Source organism: Aspergillus eucalypticola, assembly GCF_003184535.1.
Source record: "Aspergillus eucalypticola CBS 122712 chromosome Unknown BO83scaffold_29, whole genome shotgun sequence".
Taxonomy (NCBI): domain Eukaryota; kingdom Fungi; phylum Ascomycota; class Eurotiomycetes; order Eurotiales; family Aspergillaceae; genus Aspergillus; species Aspergillus eucalypticola.
Window position 1 is genome coordinate 325,284 of NW_020290303.1, and position 21,050 is coordinate 346,333.

General features: G+C 52.3%; 6 protein-coding genes across 6 annotated transcripts; 4 read left to right on the top strand and 2 right to left on the bottom strand.

Moving 5' to 3' along the window:
- Positions 1-1,096: 1,096 nt before the first annotated feature.
- atm1 (ATP-binding cassette Fe/S cluster precursor transporter ATM1) lies at positions 1,097-4,074 on the bottom strand. The gene is made up of 7 exons (XM_025532054.1): positions 3,378-4,074; positions 3,255-3,314; positions 3,088-3,202; positions 2,770-3,038; positions 1,670-2,716; positions 1,391-1,607; positions 1,097-1,312 (listed from the first exon to the last, which is right to left on the bottom strand). Exons 1-7 carry the CDS (start codon positions 3,753-3,755, stop codon positions 1,233-1,235), a joined length of 2,166 nt encoding a protein of 721 aa, XP_025384224.1. The 5' UTR covers positions 3,756-4,074; the 3' UTR covers positions 1,097-1,232.
- Positions 4,075-4,580: 506 nt separating this feature from the next.
- Positions 4,581-6,601, top strand: BO83DRAFT_381714 (AIM24 family protein). The gene is made up of 7 exons (XM_025532055.1): positions 4,581-5,055; positions 5,131-5,249; positions 5,325-5,396; positions 5,456-5,626; positions 5,679-5,797; positions 5,848-6,067; positions 6,116-6,601. The coding sequence occupies exons 1-7, from the start codon at positions 4,848-4,850 to the stop codon at positions 6,437-6,439; spliced, it is 1,233 nt and encodes a 410-aa protein (XP_025384225.1). The 5' UTR covers positions 4,581-4,847; the 3' UTR covers positions 6,440-6,601.
- Positions 6,572-8,810, top strand: BO83DRAFT_453798 (MCT family MFS transporter; the record flags this gene model as incomplete). Its single annotated transcript, XM_025536923.1, has 4 exons — positions 6,572-7,381; positions 7,480-7,586; positions 7,689-8,272; positions 8,372-8,810. The coding sequence occupies exons 1-4, from the start codon at positions 7,027-7,029 to the stop codon at positions 8,808-8,810; spliced, it is 1,485 nt and encodes a 494-aa protein (XP_025384226.1). The 5' UTR covers positions 6,572-7,026.
- Positions 8,811-8,964: 154 nt separating this feature from the next.
- On the bottom strand, positions 8,965-11,911 carry BO83DRAFT_368698 (kinesin family protein). Its single transcript, XM_025529835.1, has 3 exons — positions 11,290-11,911; positions 10,828-11,237; positions 8,965-10,778 (listed from the first exon to the last, which is right to left on the bottom strand). Exons 1-3 carry the CDS (start codon positions 11,558-11,560, stop codon positions 9,189-9,191), a joined length of 2,271 nt encoding a protein of 756 aa, XP_025384227.1. The 5' UTR covers positions 11,561-11,911; the 3' UTR covers positions 8,965-9,188.
- An 874-nt stretch (positions 11,912-12,785) lies between these two features.
- BO83DRAFT_381716 (COPII subunit SEC24) lies at positions 12,786-16,200 on the top strand. Its single transcript, XM_025532056.1, has 4 exons — positions 12,786-12,905; positions 12,977-13,628; positions 13,687-15,333; positions 15,389-16,200. Exons 2-4 carry the CDS (start codon positions 13,092-13,094, stop codon positions 15,962-15,964), a joined length of 2,760 nt encoding a protein of 919 aa, XP_025384228.1. The 5' UTR covers positions 12,786-12,905; positions 12,977-13,091; the 3' UTR covers positions 15,965-16,200.
- A 3,094-nt stretch (positions 16,201-19,294) lies between these two features.
- On the top strand, positions 19,295-20,433 carry BO83DRAFT_430812 (mitogen-activated protein kinase; the record flags this gene model as incomplete). Its single annotated transcript, XM_025535544.1, has 3 exons — positions 19,295-19,404; positions 19,452-19,647; positions 19,696-20,433. The coding sequence occupies 3 exons, from the start codon at positions 19,295-19,297 to the stop codon at positions 20,431-20,433; spliced, it is 1,044 nt and encodes a 347-aa protein (XP_025384229.1).
- Positions 20,434-21,050: the final 617 nt, after the last annotated feature.

Below are 21,050 nucleotides of genomic sequence, written 5' to 3' on the forward strand. Positions count from 1 at the left end.
GAAGGCACGATGGCCGGACGGGTGTGGACTTGCTGCACCGACCACCAGTCAGGAAGGCGCAACGTGGTTTGGGGGAGGGGCGTCCCTTCCTGTCTGGGCCTAGCCAGGGGAGTCCAGCCAATCATTAGCCTCGACTAAGTATGCCCACCACCGTCAGGTACGGAATCCAAATACACTAAGGAAACACTAGACCACGAACTAGACGTCCGTCACCACCACACAGACCAGACCAGACTCTTCAATACCCCTGACTATCTTTCTCAAGAAAGAGACATTCAACAGTCACAGTAGCAGAGATTGCTCAATTGACTTTTCTCTTTTTCATTAGAGATAATCATCTACCTATCTAACCGACACTATCGTCTATGATCTCCCGCTATTGGCGAGTCTTTCCATCCATTATCCATCCAGTACTTCTCTTCTCTTCTCTTCTTCCTTCCTCAAACTCAAAACCTCCCCACCTCCCGCCCGGAGATTTGTTTTCTTTCTTCTGTTACCCCCTAACGCACGGTTAACATCATTAGACTCACCCTCAGGCAGATAGATAAACCACGAATCGAATTGTGCTCGTACTTGGGCACCAACCATGCAATCCTGAACATTATTGTTCCTTCACTCGTTCAACATGGAATATACAATATTCATCTATCACGCTCTCCTCATCCCTGGTTCTCCCTGACTCAAGACCCTGCGTACCAGATCGGCTCGCTCGCTGGGTCGAAAAGGGTAGAACCGAGACGGGGTAAGACGCTAAGGCCAATTTCGAAAGTGCCGGTGGTTCCGTCTAAATGGCCTGGCCGTGTCTTGCCTTGCGTGCTTTTCTATTCCACGGCTCCAGTTATTTTTATTGGAACCGCCCGCTTGCCTTCCTTCGGTTCAGTTCCCCTCGTGGCAACCCGGTAGACTAGTCCGTCGTTTAGGTTGCGTGTGGGATGATTGGGGGGGGGGGGAGGTACCTTTCCCACATTTCACCGAATGGTGCACGTACACGGCAGCCACAGAGGAGGGCGTTTACGTAAGTTGGTGGACAACTGACTAGTAACGTAGATAGTTACACATATAGTGGCTATTGTGTAGATATCTACTTTGATAGTTTCCCATTTGTATCGTTCAGTCGGAAAAAGTCTAAAGCGCCAAGAAATATAGAACAAAAGAAGGAAAGGAAGGGGATCATACAATTCCCTTCCATTGGGTGATTGCTTGCTGCTTATCGTCGTGCCTCGCGTTCTGCACTACTTCCTAGTAGTACTCTCCTCTTCCTCCGCAGCTGTCGGCTCGCTGTCCACGTCCTGTGCGAGGGACATTTCTTGGGCTGTGGCGCAGGATTTAGTTAGCTTTCGTGTTTGAAATACACCAACTCCTTCCGGGCTTCCGACGGCGGGTCTCTTACCGTTCCACAGCTCGGCGTAGATGCCATTCTGCTCCAGAAGGTCGCGATGCGATCCCTTCTCCGCTACTTGCCCCTCCTTCAATACGAGGATCTGGTCGCAGTCATAGATCGTGCGCAGTCGGTGCGCCACGAACACGCTCGTGCGTCGCTTCTCCTTTAGGATGCTGTTGATGTTCTGCAGTAGCGCTTGTTCTGTGTAGGTGTCCAGAGCGGAGGTCTGCCCGTTCATGATTAGTATACTTAGCCGCCTGCCATGCTGAATAATAACAATTGACTTACCGCTTCATCGAAGAACAGCAGCTCCGGATCCTTCAGGATCAGTCGAGAAATGGCCAGTCGCTGCTTTTCACCTCCAGAAATCATCATGCCTCGCTCACCCACCGCAGTCTTGTAGCCGTCGGGCAGCTTCTGGATCAGCTCGTGGATGTGTGCACGTTGCGCCGCCTGGTGGACTTCTTCATCGGTCGCCTCAATCCGGCCGTAGCGGATGTTGTGCGCGATTGTATCGTTGAACAGAGGAGTATCTTGGGGCACAACACCGATGGCCTTGCGGAGACTTTCCAGAGTCACATCGCGTACATCCTGACCGTCAACGAGGATCCGGCCCTCTTGGACATCGTAGTAGCGGAACAGCAGTCTCAGGATAGTCGACTTGCCGCAACCACTAGGTCCAACGATAGCGAACTTCTGCCCTGCAGGAATCGTAAAGCTAGCGTTCTTGAGAATGGGTCGGTCGGGGTGGTAGCCAAAGGTGACGTTCTCAAATCGAATCTCGCCGCCCTGCTTCAGCTGGAGGGGCTTGGCATCCGGTCGCTCAGTGATGTTCACGTTGACTTTCTGCAGGTTGAAGAGGGTCTCCATGTCCAGCAAAGACTGGCGGAGCTCTCGGTACACCGAGCCCAAGAAGTTGAGCGGGACCGAGAGCTGGAAGACGAGCTGATTAACCATGACCAGGTCACCTACAGTCAGACTGCCGCTAGCAACGCCGTTGGCGGCGAGGTACATCATGCCTGCCAGGGCACTCGAGAAGATCATGTTCTGGCCGGAGTTGAGGAAAGCCAGCGACGTCGTGACCTTGATGGAAGCATCCTCGTAGGCCTTCAGGGCCTTATCGTAGCGTGCAACTTCGAATCTCTCGTTGTTGAAATACTTAACCGCCTCATAGTTGATCAGAGAGTCGACAGCAACGGTGGCACCACGGTTGTCGGCAGCATTCGCCTGCTTGCGGAACTTGGTTCGCCAGGCGGTGGTCATGATCGTGAAAGCAGAGTAGGTCACCATGGTTGCGGCTGTGATCGCCGCAAATTGGACACCATATTGGTAGGTCTATCACAGTCAGTAATGCCATATCTGGACAGATGGTGCAGCGCAGGCCCTACCAGAATACCGCAGACAAGAGAAATCTCCAAGGCAGTTGGCACCACGTGGAAAACCATAGACGTCAACAAGAAACTGATGCCCTTGGTTCCACGATCAATTGCTCGCGTCAAACCACCGGTCTGCCGAGAGAGGTGGAAGTTAAGATCGAGCTGGAGCAGGTGCTTGAATACATTTCCCGCAACCTTGCGGATCGCCTTCTGCGCAACACTGGCGAACACAGCATTGCGCAGTTCTTGGAAGAGTGTAGCCCCGATCCTAGTAACACCGTCTGGTAACCATTGTTAGATACAGTCTTCCTGCATGCGGGGATCTCTTACAGGCAATAATCATCGAGCCTGCGACTGTGTAAGCGGTTCCGCCAAAGGTCGAGAAGTCCACGTTCATGGAATCAACGATGTTCTTGAAATAGAAGGGTACTTCGACATTCAATATCTGGTTGGATAGTGAGTACTGATGCAGGAGACCCAGTAGTAGCATAGCTCACCTTTCCTCCTACCAGCAGCGATAGGGCAGTGCCGACACGAAGCTTCGTTCCCCAGTCACCCTGCACCGTTCTCTATTAGCACCCTATGCCTCGCTCGTCCAGAACGCCGCGAATTCAGCTCACCTTAGGCCAGAGATACTTTGCCATTTCCTTCATTATCGCCCAGTCCGCCTTCCTCTGCTCCTTTCTCCCCACGGTAGCTTCGCTGAGCAGGTCTTTCTTCGGGGTCGCGGTAGCATTTTGGGTACCCGGCGGACTCTGCGCGACATTGGCAGCGCTGGGTCGGGTAGTCGAGGGATCTTTGGGTTCCGGCGTCTGCGACTTCGACGGAGTGTTCTGCGAGGTCTGGCTCCTCAGTGGGCTTCTGGTGGTTGAGAATGATCTGAGCTGAAAGCCGTAGGAAGCTGACGCCCATGACGCTGGGCGCGGAACGGCTGAAGTGTGGTGTAGAAAGCATCCCGAGGCACGCCAGCAAGGCGTGCGGGCCGCCCTGGGCAGCATTGTGGTCGGTAGATGCTCTTCACAGCGACCGGAGGTATGCAAGGACCGTCTTTATAGCCAATGGAGCATTGCGGTGGTGGTGAGGCCTTGCGCGAATTTCCGCCTCGTGATGGGGACCGCCGGGTTCGGAGGAAAACGTCGGCGGCGGCGGGGGATAAAGTATGAGGGCGTGAGATGGAAAAGGTACTGGGGACCGCGGTGGATCAGGGCGCTGTTTATTCACGACACCGTGTATGGCGGATCATTGATTAAGTGTCCAGAAGGAGTATTGAGGGTAAAATAGGTACAGGTGATTCAGCGAGGGAGGCTGCAGTGATAGCACCAGGAAAGGCAGTTCTGTCGCAATCGCCGATTCCGAGTATCTCCAGGTCTCCGGTAAATTACGTTACTCTCGGTACGAATGCGGCAGTTCAGCAACATACTGTCTTTCTGATGTTTCCTCACATCTCTTCATAGGTCTACGTGAATCAAGTCGTCTCTCTGTTTAATCAATTCCTGCTTGAGCAATTGCTGTCCAGCTTGAAGGTATCCGGTATGAGTATGTCATTCTTGTTAGGAAAGTAAGTGACGTCGTGAAGGTAGTAATGTGCCGATATTGTTTAGAAACATGGTCAACACACAGGTCCAGCTCCATCGCTACTAACAGAAGTAGAAGATATATGCTCTTATATAGTAGACATTAGCGGGTAGCAGTCAGATTGATAGTCCACTTAAGTAAAAGAGGGGATACTTAAAAGAACTCTCATATAGTCAAGGTAGACACGTGAGATAGGTATGACATCAGTGCAACACAGCTTATATCTCCCAAACCACCAGCGGGTTTGAGGCATTCAGCACAGTTATTACTATCTGAGCTATCCTCATGTCGAGCTAAATCCAGTGATAGTGAAAATAATACCCTCACTGCAAGGCAAAAGTGGATGAAACAGCTTCAAATATCGACAAGTTCGCAGTGCCAAGCCGCAATAGCGCTTTTCCCGATCTGGAAGCGTGAATCCGGGCGAGAAGAAGAATTACCGCGGAGAACGAGCAGTTGCATTCCCAACCCCAGCTTCTCCCCATCTGCACTTCGTTTGGCAGAGACCCTCCATGATGGCATCGGCTCAACCTTGGAGGAGTGCCGCGAGGACTCTGTCCTGGACTCGAGTCGTCCCTCCCCGGGCGCGACAAGGGGCATTGCTGCGCCGCGGATGGCAGACCAGATGCGTCCAGATTCGCGCGGCGCCTGCGGAGGAGCCTGCTACCGTCAATGGCGACCATCTACCTATCTCCAGCACCCCTAGCTCTGCTGAGTCTGCTGGCAAGTCTCCAGGCTGGACCCGAACCCGCTTTAAACCCCGAGCAGACCGCGCTAACAAGTCGCAATTATAACTAGATGCACGATTCGATGTCATCGGCGCGCCCTACTCTCTACTATCGGTTTCGCTCTCCGCTTCTCAGAACCTTTACACTCGTCGGGGTACCTTGGTCGGATTGAGTGGAAAGGCAGACAATGTATGCGCATGTTGTTGTGGTTAATGCTCTACCCTGTACGCTACTCTAGGGTTAACGACTTTGGCATCAACGCAGGTGGTTTCTACATTGAGCGTCCTAGAACCCTTCCGGAGGGCTGTCGTCGGCGTGCCGTTCCTCTACCAGAAGGTTAGGCTGGTCTTCCTAGGATTTGAACAATTGGTATGTTTATTGACAATGACTGCTAGGTGTCTTCGGCAAGTCCAGTGACTGCGCTGGTTTCCGTTCGTTCTCCGAATACTTCCTTTGCTGTCGTTCACTTGAATGGCTCCGTGGATTGGATGGTGGCCCAGAAACGGGCATTGCTTGCCTGGACGGGTCGCTCGCTCTCTATCCGCCCAACTATCAACACAAGTCTGGTTCGTGATCCTCATTGGGTCTTGTGTATAAAGGCTAGACTAACCCGCGAAGAGCCTTGCCCATTGGGGTAGCTCTGAGGTCACAGGACGAGGTTTGTTGGCGTTGGTTGGTAACGGTCAACTCTATTCCGTTGAGCTCAAGGCTGGAGAGCAATACATCGTTCACCCGAGGTAAGCATGGCTGTTTCCCTGATTGACCAGCTTTTACTGATGTCGCATAGCAACGTCGTTGCCTACACCATGTCGTCCAATCCCCCACGCCCCTATCGCTTCAAGTCTACGACCTTGAGATTCCAGGTCCCGGGTCTTAAGAGTCTCCCGGCCTTCATCCAGAACTCCAAGTTCATCCAGGATATGTCGGAATCGAGCACTTGGAAGTCAACAATGAGGATTATGCACACGATCCGTACATGGTCTCGGAAGACCATCTGGGGAGATCGGGTATGTCGCATCCTGCGAGGCTGTCAAGTTGCTGCTAACCCTACATAGTTGTTCCTCCAATTCGATGGACCCTCGACCATCCTTCTACAGACCCGCGGTCCTCGTATCAACGAGGTTCTGACCTCACACGAAGTTAACGAAATCGCCAGTGCGCCTAGAGGTTTGACCATTGGCCCGGCAAAGCCTACCGAGGGGAAGCGCCAACCAGGAGACGAGTATGTGAAGGCTGCTGAGGAAGCTGTTAATGATGGACCAGGACCACACAGAACTGTGGACGAATTGACCAATGAGCTCAAGGGCACGGAGCAAAGCATTGCCACTTTGACGAAGGAGGGCAAGGTCATTATTGAAAAGGCGGGACAGAAAAACTAAGCTGAAACAGTATCAATATGTTGCTGTTCTTCACGCATAGATCATAGCGTCCGACATCCAGGTATCTTTTTTCATTTATTTTGTTTCATTGCAGGCTCAATGTACTATAGACAATAGCTTGTGTCCGACTACACCCCACTTGAACGTTATTTCTCCTTTCTCCCTATTTTCTTTCCATTATTCGTGATCTCGATCAAATCGAAGCAATTTCCCGCCTTACATTGTCTTAAACCACCTAGCCAACAGGCACCCACGTATAAACCGGCTGACATGTGGTGGGGGGAAATTTCCATGAATGAAGGGATCTCGCAAGGGGCCTCGTTGTCTCACAAACATAAACGTTCCTTTTTAAGTCCACAGCAAGGACCTCCCCTATGGAATGCTCACGAGAATCACACCGCTGGTCGACTCTTTTTTTCACTTGCGGGAATCCGGGGTCAGACCTCGCTATCTAAGGTCTCGAGGCCCAGATCGATGCCACCAGATTCCCCCACGCCCAAGCCCCCAGTATCGCCATTCCATAATTCGCAGCACCAGGAAGCAGACACCCTTGTGACAGAGGTCAGCCCTATTCTGCTGCAGAAACCATGACGCAACAACAACAACAACAACAACAGCAACAACAACCACCGAATGAGGCCATTCCAGCCAGCGATGCCGTGGAAGACGATACTAAAGAGCCCTTCCACCTGCCGGTATCTGCTTCAGATACAAGTGACGATGTAGAGGCGCAGCAGAGCGATACACAAGGCACTACGACTTCCGGAGAAAAGCGCGGAGTGAATCCATCTGCAGGTTATACTTCGGAGAAATCCAGCGTCATTGTCCAGGACCACCAACCAGCATCCACACCTGAGGGGCCTCCAGATGGCGGACTCGCAGCCTGGATGACGGTTTTCGGTGGATTCTGTAGCATGTTCGTGAGTTTTGGCTGGAATAATTGTGAGTGTTGGGATATCAGACACTTCGTCAACACCTTCTACTGGGAACCAATCTCAAATGACGATTGCACAGCTTGCTAGCTAACATGCGACTTCCAGGCATGGGGATATTCATCGACTACTACCAAACTCATCAGCTGAGCAACATGTCTACCAGCTCCATCACATGGATCACATCGCTAATGACATTCATGATGTTCTTCGGGGTCCGTCTTTTCCTCCCTCCAGCCCTAACGTCTGCCCCCAAACCGCCATCACCATCACCAATACCAATCAACCCACCAACTGACAGAGCAACCAACAAATAGGGCCCCTTCATCGGCATCCTCTTCGACAACTACGGCCCCCGCTACATCATCCTCGTCGGCACCATCCTCCACGTCCTCGGCATAATGATGACCTCCATCTCCACCGAATACTACCAAATCATCCTGGCCCAAGGCATCTGCAGCCCCATCGGCAACAGCGCCCTCTTCCACTCCGGCGTCAACTCCATCAGCACCTGGTTCGGCCGTCGTCGCGCCCTCGCCCTGGGCATCGCCACCAGCGGCGCCAGTCTCGGCGGCGTCATCCTCCCCATCATGCTCACTCGCCTCTTCGACCTCCTCAGCTTCGGCTGGGCCATGCGCATCTGCGGCTTCCTGATCCTCTTCCTCCTCATCATCACAAATCTCACCACCACCTCCCGTCTCGTCCACACCAGAAAACAATACCATATCCGCGACTTCATCCGTCCCCTCCGCGAACTCCCCTTCATCCTCACCACCGCCGGAACTTTCTGCTTCTTCTGGGGCATGTTCCTTCCCTTCTCGTTCATCCCCTCCCAGGCTCAGCGCCACGGCATGTCCCCTACCTTGGCTTCGTACTTGATTCCGGTCCTTAATGCAGCTAGGTAAATCACATTCCCCCCCCCCCTCTTCTTCCTCCCCTCAACCCCAAAATCCACCAGATATCTAACTACACCCCTCCCCCGGAAGGGGAGGGGCATCAGTTTCCCAGGCCGCATCATCCCACCCTACCTCGCGGACGTCTTCGGACGCTTCAACCTCATGATCCTAATGACATTAGCATCCGGGATCCTCGTTCTCGCGCTCTGGCTTCCCTCCACCGGCAACGCCCCCGCCATTGTCTTCAGCGCCCTGTATGGCTTCACCTCCGGCACGGTGGTGAGTCTTGCCCCCGCGCTGGTGGCCCAGATCTCTGAGATCAGGGAGATTGGTGTGCGCAGCGGGACATATTTCTGTATTGTGTCGTTTGCGGCGCTCACGGGCACGCCGATTGCGGGCGCCTTGTTGCCGGATCCCCTGGGAGGAAGTTATACTAAGTTGTTTGTGTTTTGTGCCGTGGTTATGCTTGCCGGGACGGGGTTTTATTGTGCTGCGAAGGGGAGGATTGTCGGGTGGAGGGGGTGGTGGGGGAAGAGGGTTTGAGTGGTGGATATATTTTATTATTATGTGGTGGGAGATGGGAGGGATGGGGATGGGGGTGTGGTGGTGATTATATTGTGGTAAAATGATGGGGTTTTGTGCAAGCAAGTACTCATGCTATGTTGACGAAAATAGATGGTATAGTGCTTTAGAGTATCTCGAGCAATAATTGGAATAGATAGATGCCTATATAGATGCTTCGATTCGATCCTCTGTCAACTCCCAAACACCTTCGCTGTGCATTGCAAAGCCACGGCAATGAATGATAAAGCCACAAGAAAACAGATATGCTAGCAAGCAAACAACAGACAATGCAAGTCGACAATGTATATAGTGAACTCCCAGCTCCAAACGTAGAAACAATGCACAATGTCTGTACTGTTATACCAGAACTCCGTTTCGCATGCTCTGGACACTCTTCACACCCACACCCTTGAGCTGGCTCAGCTCCGCAAGGCTGTTGATGTGGAACCGCGCTTCGTCATCTTGGCTGGTGTTGTGTTGATCCATCTCGCACAGGCAGTCAACGATAGCCTCGGCCTTCTTGACTCCCACGCCTTTCAGCAACTTGATCTGGCTGACGTCGCGCGAGTTGATGATGGAGAGGAGGTGGATGGTGCGTGGGGAGGGCGGTTCCTCGTTCATCACGTCGACGCTGGCGCGTTCGTCGTCCAATGGGGACTTGGTCTTTGTGCGCTTCTTGCGTCTGGCGTGGGTGATTTCCTCGATGTCTTCGTCGCTGAATTGTTCGAGGGACGCTTCGGGTTCTTCATAATCCGCGTCCGAGTCTTCAGCAACGCGCTTGAGGCGCGTCTTAGCGGGCTGCTTCTTGAGGGATAGCATACTGCCAAGTTCTCGCCTGTGCCCGGAGTGGCTGATGGTGCCGGTGGTGTCGGCGTCCTGGCGCGGTTTGCCGTGCATACGCTCCTTCAGGCTGGCAATCTTCCTGGATAACTTCTCGTTGTCCGGGAAGTATGGTAGGGCCAGCTGGTACATCCTGAGAGCGAAGCTGTCCTCGCCACGTGCTTGGTGCTGCTTGGCCATGAGCAAGTATGACAGACCTTCGGCCCTTGCATCTTCGGAGCCTTCGATGCGTTGTTCGAGAAGTTCCAGACGCCGCTGGACTTGCTCATTCAGTTCGCGGACCTGCGTTTGTCTCGACTGCTCACTGACGGCTCGCACAGCCAGAATCTCCTCGACCTTCTTTTCTACCATCTCTTCGATCTTGGCCGCGGAGATGTCGTCATGGTGCTTTTGAGGCTGCTGTGTTGGTTGAGCGAGACGAGAAGGCTTCGATGAGAGGCGGGAGATATCGGAACTCAGAGAAGGCCGGGAGCTCATGGAATTCCGCTTAGGGGGCTCCGGTTTCTTGAACTGTGTGGTAGTTCTAGGGTGCGTCTTATCCGAGTAGACGTGGAAAGCCTTTACGGGCTTTTCGAGGGTCTTGGTGTTGTCCTTGGCTGCGGCAGTCAGGTTCACGTTCACGGAAGCTGTCAGAGGCCGCAGGGGTTGCCGTTGGGCTGTCACCGAAGGCCGCGATGCTGGTTTAGGGGGCCCCTTGAACATTGGCTCGTTTTCTACCTCGCGCACTTCGATCTTCTTCGTGCGGTTGGCGAAGTTGAGTGAGCTTATTGTGTCCAGATGGTAGGACCTGACCGGCGCCAGGTTCAAGATCATCACAGTCAGCCCATTGTTCTGTCCCAGCGATAGAATCCTCGTCATCTTCGACTCTCGATACGGTATTCTCGAGTGCTTCTTGCTGATTGCTTCGACACACTGAGCCAGGACGAAAAGGCTCTTGTTGATACTAGCGGACTCAACCATGCGCTCTTTGTCATTATCCGTCCGGCGGTTATCTTCGGAGCCAGCAAGGTCGATAGCAGATGCGGTACTAATGCGCGTTTTATCTCCAGTGGTGACTGCGACGCGCACGCAGAGGATGGCATGAGATCGTGATGAGTGGGCGTTAAGCTACAATAGTTAATATCGACCTTCTTTCGGGAACAGCGTGGTTGCAAACCTTTGTTGCAGATGTGGACCTGTTGGTATTGGCTTGATCATACAATAGCTCGAATTCCTTCAGAGTATGGCATGGCCTCTCCGTCAAACCCACGACGACTGTCTTGCCGCCGTTGTCTCGAAGAGGTAGACCTGCCAGAGTCCTCTTCTCGGGGGGTTCGAATAGGTCGTAAACCTTGTCGTTGTAGATTTCGTAGTAGCTCAAAGACACCTTGACAGTAGTTTCCCCGTCACTGTCCTTCTCCATCTTCCGGCTGCGTCTGTAAATGCTGCTCAGGAGACGAGGAATAGCGCCACGATCAGCCAAGCTTTTACCGCCTCGCATTGTGTGTGTCTTTCCAGTTCCTGTAACCCCGTATGCAAATATCGTTACATCGAAGCCATTGAAAAGATGCTTGACAGTAGGAGCAACTGCGCGTTCCATCAGTATGTCGTTACCTCCCAGATTATTGGCGTCACAAACCCTCTGCATCGAAGAGCTCCTGCTGCGAAGCTTCCGCATCGTAGACAGCATTGAACTGAAACGAGTATTCTTCACCTTCGTTCTTGGGGTTCGGAATCCGCACTAGGTTATCCCGATCCCTCAAGGCTGCCAGTGCGCCTTTCCCCTGGGAGCTCGTCTTATCGCTCTTGCCGGGCACTGCCTGGTTAGACGATCCGGTGCGTAGGATGACATCTAACTCCCGTTCCGATTTGAGAAGCGGTCGAACCCGCGCGACTACCCGGACGCTCATTGTGTATCGGGGGTGGTGATATGGAATGGATTCGAGATTATCGCCAACGGTTGGTGGATGTAGTCCCGGGACTTCGTTGTATCGTCGCTTCAAGCTGTCCGATCCAACCCTGTTGACCAATTGAGGTGTCGATACTTATGGCGGCATAAGAATGAGTTTCAACTAATCGTAGAGGTAGGACCAATAGTGAGCAGCTAAACGTAAATTAAGCTGCCGTCGAATTATTTTGCACTCTTGGATCCTAAAAGTCAGGCGCTGGATCGACAACCCGCAATCCAAGCACACCAGGCGGCAATGAGCAGCTAATTGAAGGAAATGAAACAGAGAAACAACAGCAGAAAGCAAACTGACGATAAACGGTGGGCCGACGACTCGGTGGGTAGGAGACAATGTGCCCTGTGAACCGACAGGGATAGCTTCGGTGTGGTGCGACTGGCAGCGGTCAGCGTTGTTGGCACGGCAACCTCCCACGTTCGTCTACCCCAGGCATCCCACCCTTCCGATTTAGGGTGCAGTATCGTGCATCGCCATGTTTCCTTTTGCTTCTTTCCTGCAAAAGTCATATTAAGGAATGTCATTGGATTCGAAAGAATGTGTTTGTACTACTTAGTACCTTCTTTGTTATGTCCATGTGCTCTATATTTTGGTAGTACAAGTTTGTGTGCTTTAGATTAGTACTTTGCAGTCAGCATTGAATATATAAATTAGTGCTCAAGCACCATCGTAAAACCATAGTAATAGCATGTGGACGCATAGTTTATGTAGACCCATGACTAAGGCTTTCTCAATCTAACCTGTCAAGCTCAAGGGTCTCGATCATTAGATAGAGCTCTGTCAGTCTTCGAGCTTCTGATTGATGCTGTAGGGCTAGAGTATAGCCCGTACTACCATCCCTGATGAGTATGAGATCATAAGCCCAAGGCAGCGACCACCACACAACTATTACCTACTACCCAATGACTTACAAAAACGTTAACACAGCCGTTATATTCCTCAACCTAATAGTTTGAGAGTCGAGAGTCTACTTGTATTCCCTGTATTCCAACCCTATCTATATTAAAAATTGTTCAATGAAATATGCCCAAATAATGGGCTTCAGTGAAAGTTGATTGAGAGTCGGTTAGGCCGCGGGGAGCTGATTGGCCCAGGCGCGGCAGCCGCAAAGGCCACCGTACACCATCATCCATCCTATCATCCTCCATCGTTCATCGTCGCCTCTCCGACTCCCACAGCTCCTCCCAACTCTTTCAGGACACCTCGCCTGCTCCGGAGTGTGGCATTGACGTGCTCTTTCCCCTCCATTTGACACTTGTGTTTCTGCGATCCGGTAAATCCTTGGTTGTTAGTATGACGCCGTCCCTCTAGCCTTTCATTCCCCTTTCCACCTCCCACTTCGAATGTTGACCGACGATCCAGTGTGCCAGTGACGATTTATCCGACCGCGCAACACCCTCGAGATCGCCCTAACAAACCCTCGGGAAACCACTTCACCTTCCCCCCGCCGACAGACGATAAATACACATAATCCTCCATGGCAGCACCACAAGGGGGCTACCCTCCCCAGGAAGGGTACGGTCAGCCTGCCGATTATGGGTCTCCCGTGCAACAACCCGCGGGGTTGGCTGCCGGTGCCCCGGCCCAAGGCCAGGCTGGAGGTCGGAAGAAGCGTGTTTATGCCGGCGAAGCCTTTGACTTTGGATCTGGTGCCAATGCTGCTCTGGGAGGTCAGTTGCCCGCCGGTGGCAGCTACGGAGCGTACCCGCCGCAACCACAGGCTGCGGGATACCAGCAACCTATGTATGGAGCAGACCCAACTCAGATGCAGGCTGCGGCCCCAGGATATGCGGCGCCCGCCAGCCCTCAAGTCGCACAGATGACCCAGCAGTTTGGTGCTATGGGCATGACCGATCCGCACCTCCTGCCACCGCAGCCGGTCGCCCAAGCTCCCCAGGCTCAGGCCCCGCGGGCTGTTCCCCTCAACCAACTCTACCCAACCGATCTCCTTACCCAGCCCTTCAATGTCGCCGAGCTCGATTACCCGCCACCCCCCATTGTTCTGCCGCCCGGTGTATGTATCTGATGTCGTTCATGTTCGCGAATTATTGGATTGCTGACTTTCCCGCTAGACCAGCGTTTACCCTTCTCCCTATGCCAACTGCCCTCCGAAATACGTTCGCTCGACCTTGAACGCTGTCCCGACAACAAGTTCGCTGCTGAAGAAGTCCAAGCTGCCTTTTGCTCTTGTCATCCAGCCCTACGCAGCTCTCCATGACTCCGAAGATCCCGTTCCTGTTGTCCCAGACCAAGTCATCTCGCGTTGCCGACGCTGCCGATCCTACATCAATCCTTTCGTGACATTCCTCGACCATGGACACCGCTGGCGTTGCAACATGTGCAACCTGACAAACGATGTGCCTCAGGCATTTGATTGGGATACCGCGCTGCAGAAGCCCGCCGACAGGTCGTTGAGGCCTGATCTCAATCACTCGGTGGTCGAATTCGTTGCTCCTCAAGAATACATGGTCCGGCCCCCGCAGCCGCTTGTTTATCTCTTCTTGATTGACGTGAGCTACGCTTCTGTCACGAACGGCCTTTTGGCTACCACTGCCCGCTGCATCAAGGAGAGCCTTGACCGGATCCCGAATGCGGACCGTCGGACACGACTGGGATTCATCGCAGTCGACTCCAGTCTCCATTACTTCAGTATTCCCCGCGATGGCTCCGAGAACTCGGACCCCAGAATGCTGGTCATCAGTGATTTGGATGAGCCTTTCCTTCCCATCCCTGGCGATCTTTTGGTGACCCTGAGTGAGTGCCGTGAGAACATTGAGATCTTCCTCGACAAGCTGCAGGAAATGTTCCAGAACACTCAGAGCAACGCCTGCGCCATGGGATCCGCTCTGCGTGCTGGTTACAAGCTCATCTCCCCCGTGGGAGGCAAGATGACCGTGCTCAGCTCCTCTCTGCCCAACATTGGCCATGGCTCGTTGACCATGAGAGAAGACAAGAAGGTCCTCGGCACCAGCAAAGAGAGCAGTCTGCTGCAGACGGCGAACAGCTTCTACAAGAGCTTCGCTGTCGAGTGCTCCAAGGCGCAGGTCTCCGTTGACATGTTCTTGTTCTCTTCGCAATACCAAGACGTTGCGTCTCTCAGTAACCTGCCCCGCTACACCGGTGGTCAGACGTACTTCTACCCCGGATGGAACGCCGCTCGTGGGGAGGATGCGATCAAGTTCGCTCGTGAATTCTCCGACTACCTTTCTTCGGAGATTGGCTTGGAGGCTGTGCTCCGTGTTCGTGCTACGACCGGTCTGCGCATGAACACCTTCTACGGTAACTTTTTCAACCGCAGTTCCGATCTCTGTGCCTTCCCTGCTTTCCCGCGTGACCAAGCGTATGTCGTTGAAGTGGCGATTGACGAGACCGTCACAAAACCCGTTGTTTGCTTGCAGACGGCGGTTCTGCACACTACATGCAACGGCGAGCGGAGAATCCGGGTGTTGACTCTGGCGCTCCCTACGACGCAGAACCTGGCTGATGTCTACGCTTCGGCCGATCAACAAGCTGTTGCTACTTACTTCAGTCACAAGGCTGTTGAGCGGGCACTGAGCAGCGGGCTGGAGCCTGCCCGCGAGGCTCTGCAGACCAAGGCCGTCGAACTGCTGTCGACCTACCGGAAGGAATTGGCTGGAGGCAGTGTCAGCGGCGGTGGTCTTCAGTTCCCTGCCAACCTGAGAGGTTTGCCAGTGCTCTTCCTTGCCATGATCAAAAACGTAAGTCCTGCCCATAAGTTTGCATGTCCAACCGTATTTTGCTAACACCATTTAGCTTGGTCTTCGCAAATCCGCGCAAATACCCACCGACATGCGCTCTGCTGCCCTTTGCTTGCTTTCGACGCTCCCCCTTCCTCTCCTCATGCAGTACATCTACCCTAAGATGTACTCTCTTCACGACATGCCCGACACTGCTGGATTGCCCGATGAGCAGACCGGCGAGATCCTTCTCCCTCCCCCGATCAACCTGTCATCCGAGCGCATTGTTCCCTATGGTCTCTACCTCATCGATGACGGCCAGACGCAGTTCCTGTGGGTTGGACGCGATGCGGTGCCCCAGCTGATCGAAGATGTTTTTGGCCTGCAAGACAAGTCGCAACTCCGCGTGGGCAAGCAGAACCTGCCGGATGTGGACAATGAGTTCAACCAGCGGGTGCGGGCGGTGATCGAGAAGAGCCGGGATCACCGGTCGAAGGGCGTGGGCAGCATTGTGGTGCCACACCTGTATGTGGTGAAGGAGGACGGAGAGCCTGGACTTCGCTTATGGGCGCAGACCATGCTGGTTGAGGACCGTGCTGAACAGAGCGTCAGCCTGGTGCAGTGGATGGGCTCGCTGCGGGAAAAGGTTTGATCACCCCATTTTATTTCCCCCCCATAAGCGCTCTACCTCTGCCGGCATTGGACACCTCGTTTTCACATACTTGGGAGTCAGATCGGGCTGACGAGCTTGAACACGCCTACAGGTTGTTCAGTAATGATAAAGCTTCTTTTTCCGAATTATCCTCGTTCCATTTTCCTTTGTTTTGGTAAACTATATGGAAGAAATTCCACCATACATTCCCCATGGATTCTGTTGTCTGTTTGGCGATGTTGTAACTTATTCCGGCTGCTGTTGTTCAATGGGAAGAAACGAAAAATTGGACGGCCAAACATTGGTGCCCGAGGTTCTCTCTATTTACTAGTAGTACCGCGGAGTACGTCTAAGTATAATACCTTATACCTTAAACCCCGCGCTTCTCTCCCTAGAATATAAAAGCCCATATAGTCTATACATAGTCAGTAGTAGTTTCACCACCATCCATCGGCAATGGCCATCTCATTTCCATTCCGAAATATACCCACCCACATGTGCCATCACCACACCGACAGGGCACAGACTTACTTCCCTTCCCGTCCATACACAGTGCCTGTCTCCACTCCCTCCCTCCTCTTAAGTACTAGTAGTTGATAATTAGTAGGATAAGTCTAACCTCCCTTCCCGTGCTAAAAAAAAAAATAGCAAAAACAAGGTTTCCCATCACTGCACATAAAAAAACTAAGTTACTCCTACGGAGTACTACTTATGAGTCTGTGACAAGACCTGCACCATAAACTTTAGATCACAGGGCAGGGCTTGGACGAATCGGGTGGGGAGAATGGACACTTGCTTGCCGCGGGAAGGGCACGAAGTACGAGCTAGATGTAGGGAAAATGTGACGAGAATTTAATAGACTAGTTAGTTTATGTGATGAGATGAAGTAAAGTAGTGTGATTTGATTGATTGATTGATGGGGTATGTACTGCGCCCCCGCCCTCCCTCCGTGGTTTAGATTTATCTGTGCGGGAAAGACACCAGGTAGTTAGATAGGTAGGCAGGTAGGTAGGTAGTCAGTTAGTGAGTAGGAATGTGATTAGCAGACAGAGTGTGAGGGAAAGAGTTGGTTGGAGCTGGTGGGGGGAGGGGAGAGGACAGAGTGTGAAACTGAGGGATGGGTTGGGTTGCGGTTTTGGCGCCGTGGCGGTAGTAGTATCTGACTGTTTAGGTGTGTCTCGTCTGGGCGGAGAAAAAGGCGTTGAAACACTGGTCGAGACGTAGTCTCAGAAGTTAGAGGGGGGGGAGGGGCTCATTCTAGGGTGTGGGTGATTGACGGCCACGTTAAGATGACAGGATGTAAGGAGGGGACGGGGTTGATCGACTGTGAGGCTGTTGCAAGTGACGGGTCTGTCTTGTCTCCTACTGTATGGAGTAAGTTGGTGAGTTGTTGTACGGGGTTGCTCATTTTGATTTCTTGCTTGGAAGAGAGTAAGTGGTAGTCAAGTAAGTGGTAGTCATAGTTAGTATGGGGTTAGTCTGGGTAGAAGGAGGGGGCCAGAAATGGTATGAGATGGGTCAAAACTAAGGTGAGATGAAGAGATGAGAGACGGGTTTGGGATTGATGGGAAAATTTGTGTGAATATATTATTGAATTTGGGACTGAAATTTGTATATGGTGTATAGTTTAATTTATAGTCAATCAAGGTCGATGTCTTTCATATAATTGATGATAGTCTAGATGGTGATGATGGAAATGTTTCTGGTGGAACTTGAAAGTGATGGAAACACTGGATCAGGCACGCGTACCGTACCGTAACCGAATAGTTCTGTTTTAACCAGTTGGACTGTCTCGCTGCCAGTTGCTTCAGGCCATTTCGCCTCCAACTGGATAAGATGGAATTTCCCTTAACTTTCGGCCTCTCCCACTGGTGGGTGTTTGTTGGTGGTCATAGTTAAGTTACTAGTAGGTGGTTTTTCCATTGTTGATTCAAGTGCTATATTTATCAATTTCAACTTCCCCCCTGGCCCTTCAAACTTCCCTAAAACTACAGCTTGTGGCTTATCTGCTATCGAGTGTCGTTCCTTGGGTCGGTGCCTTCTATCGATAACTTGCTCCACGTTTTCCGGGTCTTCTTGGAGCATCCCGAGATTTGGTAGGCTCTCTCGCTCTGTCCCTCTCTCTCTCTCTCTCTCTCACTCCCCCTCATCTGTGTTGCCTCTTCAAAGAAGTGAGAGGCCACGCATTCACTGCGCAAGAACACTTGTTCTCTATCTCTCTCTCTATTCATCTATTGTAGCTATTGTTGTCAAGTTCCTGTTTGTTACTCATCTCCCTCATCCTCTTTCTTCTTTCATCTCTGTCTCTTCCTCTTCATCCAGCCCCACCCCACTCTGGCCGATCCGCGCCCGGTTTATTTAACTTCCAACTACGTACGCTAGTCTCCTCATTGCTTCCTACTACTGCCTTCACTATTGCTCTGTGTCTCTCCATCCCCTCTCCACATCCCCTCGAACTGCTCCTGCTGTCTTTTCTCCCTCCTCCTGCGCTTACTCTCTTCTGTGTACCCCCCCCCCTTCTCCGATCTGCCCCTGGTGTGTTTCCACTACCTATTCGAGAAAGCTCAAAGAACCCTTTGAAACTGACTCGCGGTTGCATAGCGCAAGCTACGAGGGATTCACCATACAACGAAATTAAAAATAGAACGGAACTGTGAAACGCCAGACGGAGTGTGAAAATAGCTCCTCAACATTGGTAAGTTCATCTCCTTTTCAGCGATATCTTGCCTCTTGACCTGGGTATTACAAAAGGTTCTCTCCGCTCGTGCTGGATCGGTTCATTGACATCCCTCAGTTCCTTTTTAGGTCATCACTTACTGTACATCCACCGCACGTCCTTGCTGAGCGGCTCACCCAGTCTGCCTCACGACCAACCGCTACTGGTTCCCGATTCTACATTGAATCCCTCACATCCCGAACGTACGGGCGCCTCCGAAACTCCTGGCGGCTACTTGCGGGTCCTCCGTGGTTTCGATTGCAGACGCGCTGTACCCCGCTTCCGATCCTTGACAGCTCCCGAACGACTGTCACTCGTCTACTACTCTCGCCCTAGCATGCGCATTGGCGGTTATTAGCCTCCCAACATAACCAACTTCAATCGAAAGCCCTCCTGTAAGCGCTAGCCTGGTGTCTGTTGCTTGAACATGTGGTGGGTCGCGGTGTTACTCAATAGGCCATCTTGTTGCTGCATGTGACAGGCCTACCTTGTCGCTTCAGAGGGTGTCATGAGATGTGATGAGATAGTATAATGAGAACACGGCCCAACACTACTGATTGCAACATATACGCTCATTGACGTCGACTGACACTTGATAGTACACAGCCGCAAACATGGTGCAGCAAATGCCTCCTCAAGGGGGGTCGCGCAAGATCTCTTTCAACGTTTCCGACCAGTATGAGATCCAGGATGTTATTGGTGAGGGAGCTTACGGTGTCGTTTGGTGAGTTGCTCACATGTAAATGATGGCGGCGTACTAATGAACCGAAGCTCTGCTATTCACAAGCCCTCTGGCCAGAAGGTCGCCATCAAGAAGATCACTCCCTTCGACCACTCGATGTTCTGCTTGCGGACTCTGCGTGAAATGAAGCTGCTGCGCTACTTCAACCACGAGAACATCATCTCCATTCTGGATATCCAGAGGCCTCGGAATTATGAGAGCTTCAACGAGGTGTATCTGATTCAGGTAACGCTCATTGCAGATGATCAGAGAATATGAAACTGACGGATCTAGGAACTCATGGAGACAGATATGCACCGGGTCATTCGTACCCAGGACCTCTCCGATGACCACTGCCAATACTTCATCTACCAGACTTTGCGTGCGCTCAAGGCCATGCACTCCGCCAACGTCCTCCACCGTGATCTCAAGCCCTCCAACCTTCTCCTCAACGCAAACTGCGACCTGAAAGTCTGTGACTTTGGTCTGGCCCGGTCAGCCGCATCGACCGACGACAACTCTGGGTTCATGACGGAATACGTCGCGACGCGTTGGTACCGTGCCCCAGAGATTATGTTGACGTTCAAGGAATACACCAAGGCGATCGATGTCTGGAGTGTCGGCTGTATTCTGGCAGAAATGCTGAGTGGAAAGCCGCTGTTCCCCGGAAAGGACTACCACCACCAACTGACTCTGATCCTTGATGTCCTTGGCACACCAACCATGGAGGACTACTACGGCATCAAGTCTCGCCGGGCTCGGGAGTACATTCGCTCATTGCCCTTCAAGAAGAAGATCCCCTTCCGCGCAATGTTCCCCAAGAGTAACGAGCTGGCGCTGGACCTTTTGGAGAAGCTCCTAGCGTTCAACCCTGCGAAGCGTATCACTGTCGAGGAGGCGTTGCGTCATCCGTACCTGGAGCCCTACCATGACCCCGAGGACGAGCCCACGGCGCCCCCGATTCCCGAAGGCTTCTTTGATTTCGACAAGAACAAGGATGCACTCAGCAAGGAGCAATTGAAGCGTGAGTGATAGCACCTACATTGAGAGAGTCTGAATACTAACATGCGCAGTCCTGATCTACGAGGAGATTATGCGGTAAAGGCCTCACGAGTCGATGAATGCAATTGATATACCACCCGACATGGAACAAAGGCAGAGCCTGACATGATGGACGGAGTTGGCTTAAGCACATACCCATGATGCATAGAGAACAGGCCGCAGCAGCGCGTTCCCTGTACGCAGTAATATGTCGAATAGCCCATATGTGAGGGAGTCATGACTGCAGCATCTCGAGATTATTGTTGATGTTGATGTGGAAGCGGCGTGCAGTTTCAGCGATAGTCCAGCTTGAATATACATTACGTTAGCGATTGATATAGAGTGGTATAAAGTTTCTTAAGCTAAGGGTATATACACATCACATGTATCTTACACCACCAACACCAATCACCCCTCCCCAATACCCTAAGAAGATTTCATCATTTCATTCATAAACCTCTCAATCCCCTCCCCCACCCCCTCAGGACTGGGCCTCTCCGCACAAACATCCGCCTCAAACCCAAACTCCCTCCTCAAATAATCCCTCGTCGTCGGCCCAATCGTCGCAACAAAGAACCTCCTCCTCGTCTCCCCATCCACCTTTCCCC

Bases quoted from the DNA above. Each gene is read 5' to 3' on its own strand.
- BO83DRAFT_381716 (XM_025532056.1), top strand. From the start codon at position 13,092: ATGGCAGCACCACAAGGGGGCTACCCTCCCCAGGAAGGGTACGGTCAG. The intron at 13,629-13,686 runs GTATGTATCTGA...CTTTCCCGCTAG, and splicing joins CCATTGTTCTGCCGCCCGGT to ACCAGCGTTTACCCTTCTCC. The intron at 15,334-15,388 runs GTAAGTCCTGCC...AACACCATTTAG, and splicing joins TCCTTGCCATGATCAAAAAC to CTTGGTCTTCGCAAATCCGC.
- BO83DRAFT_381714 (XM_025532055.1), top strand. From the start codon at position 4,848: ATGGCATCGGCTCAACCTTGGAGGAGTGCCGCGAGGACTCTGTCCTGG. The intron at 5,397-5,455 runs GTTAGGCTGGTC...AATGACTGCTAG, and splicing joins TGCCGTTCCTCTACCAGAAG to GTGTCTTCGGCAAGTCCAGT. The intron at 6,068-6,115 runs GTATGTCGCATC...AACCCTACATAG, and splicing joins AGACCATCTGGGGAGATCGG to TTGTTCCTCCAATTCGATGG.
- atm1 (XM_025532054.1), bottom strand. From the start codon at position 3,755: ATGCTGCCCAGGGCGGCCCGCACGCCTTGCTGGCGTGCCTCGGGATGC. The intron at 3,315-3,377 runs GTGAGCTGAATT...AGAACGGTGCAG, and splicing joins CAAAGTATCTCTGGCCTAAG to GGTGACTGGGGAACGAAGCT. The intron at 3,203-3,254 runs GTGAGCTATGCT...CTATCCAACCAG, and splicing joins CGCTGCTGGTAGGAGGAAAG to ATATTGAATGTCGAAGTACC.
- BO83DRAFT_368698 (XM_025529835.1), bottom strand. From the start codon at position 11,560: ATGAGCGTCCGGGTAGTCGCGCGGGTTCGACCGCTTCTCAAATCGGAA. The intron at 11,238-11,289 runs GTTTGTGACGCC...TGGAACGCGCAG, and splicing joins GGAGCTCTTCGATGCAGAGG to TTGCTCCTACTGTCAAGCAT. The intron at 10,779-10,827 runs GTTTGCAACCAC...TAACTATTGTAG, and splicing joins GGTCCACATCTGCAACAAAG to CTTAACGCCCACTCATCACG.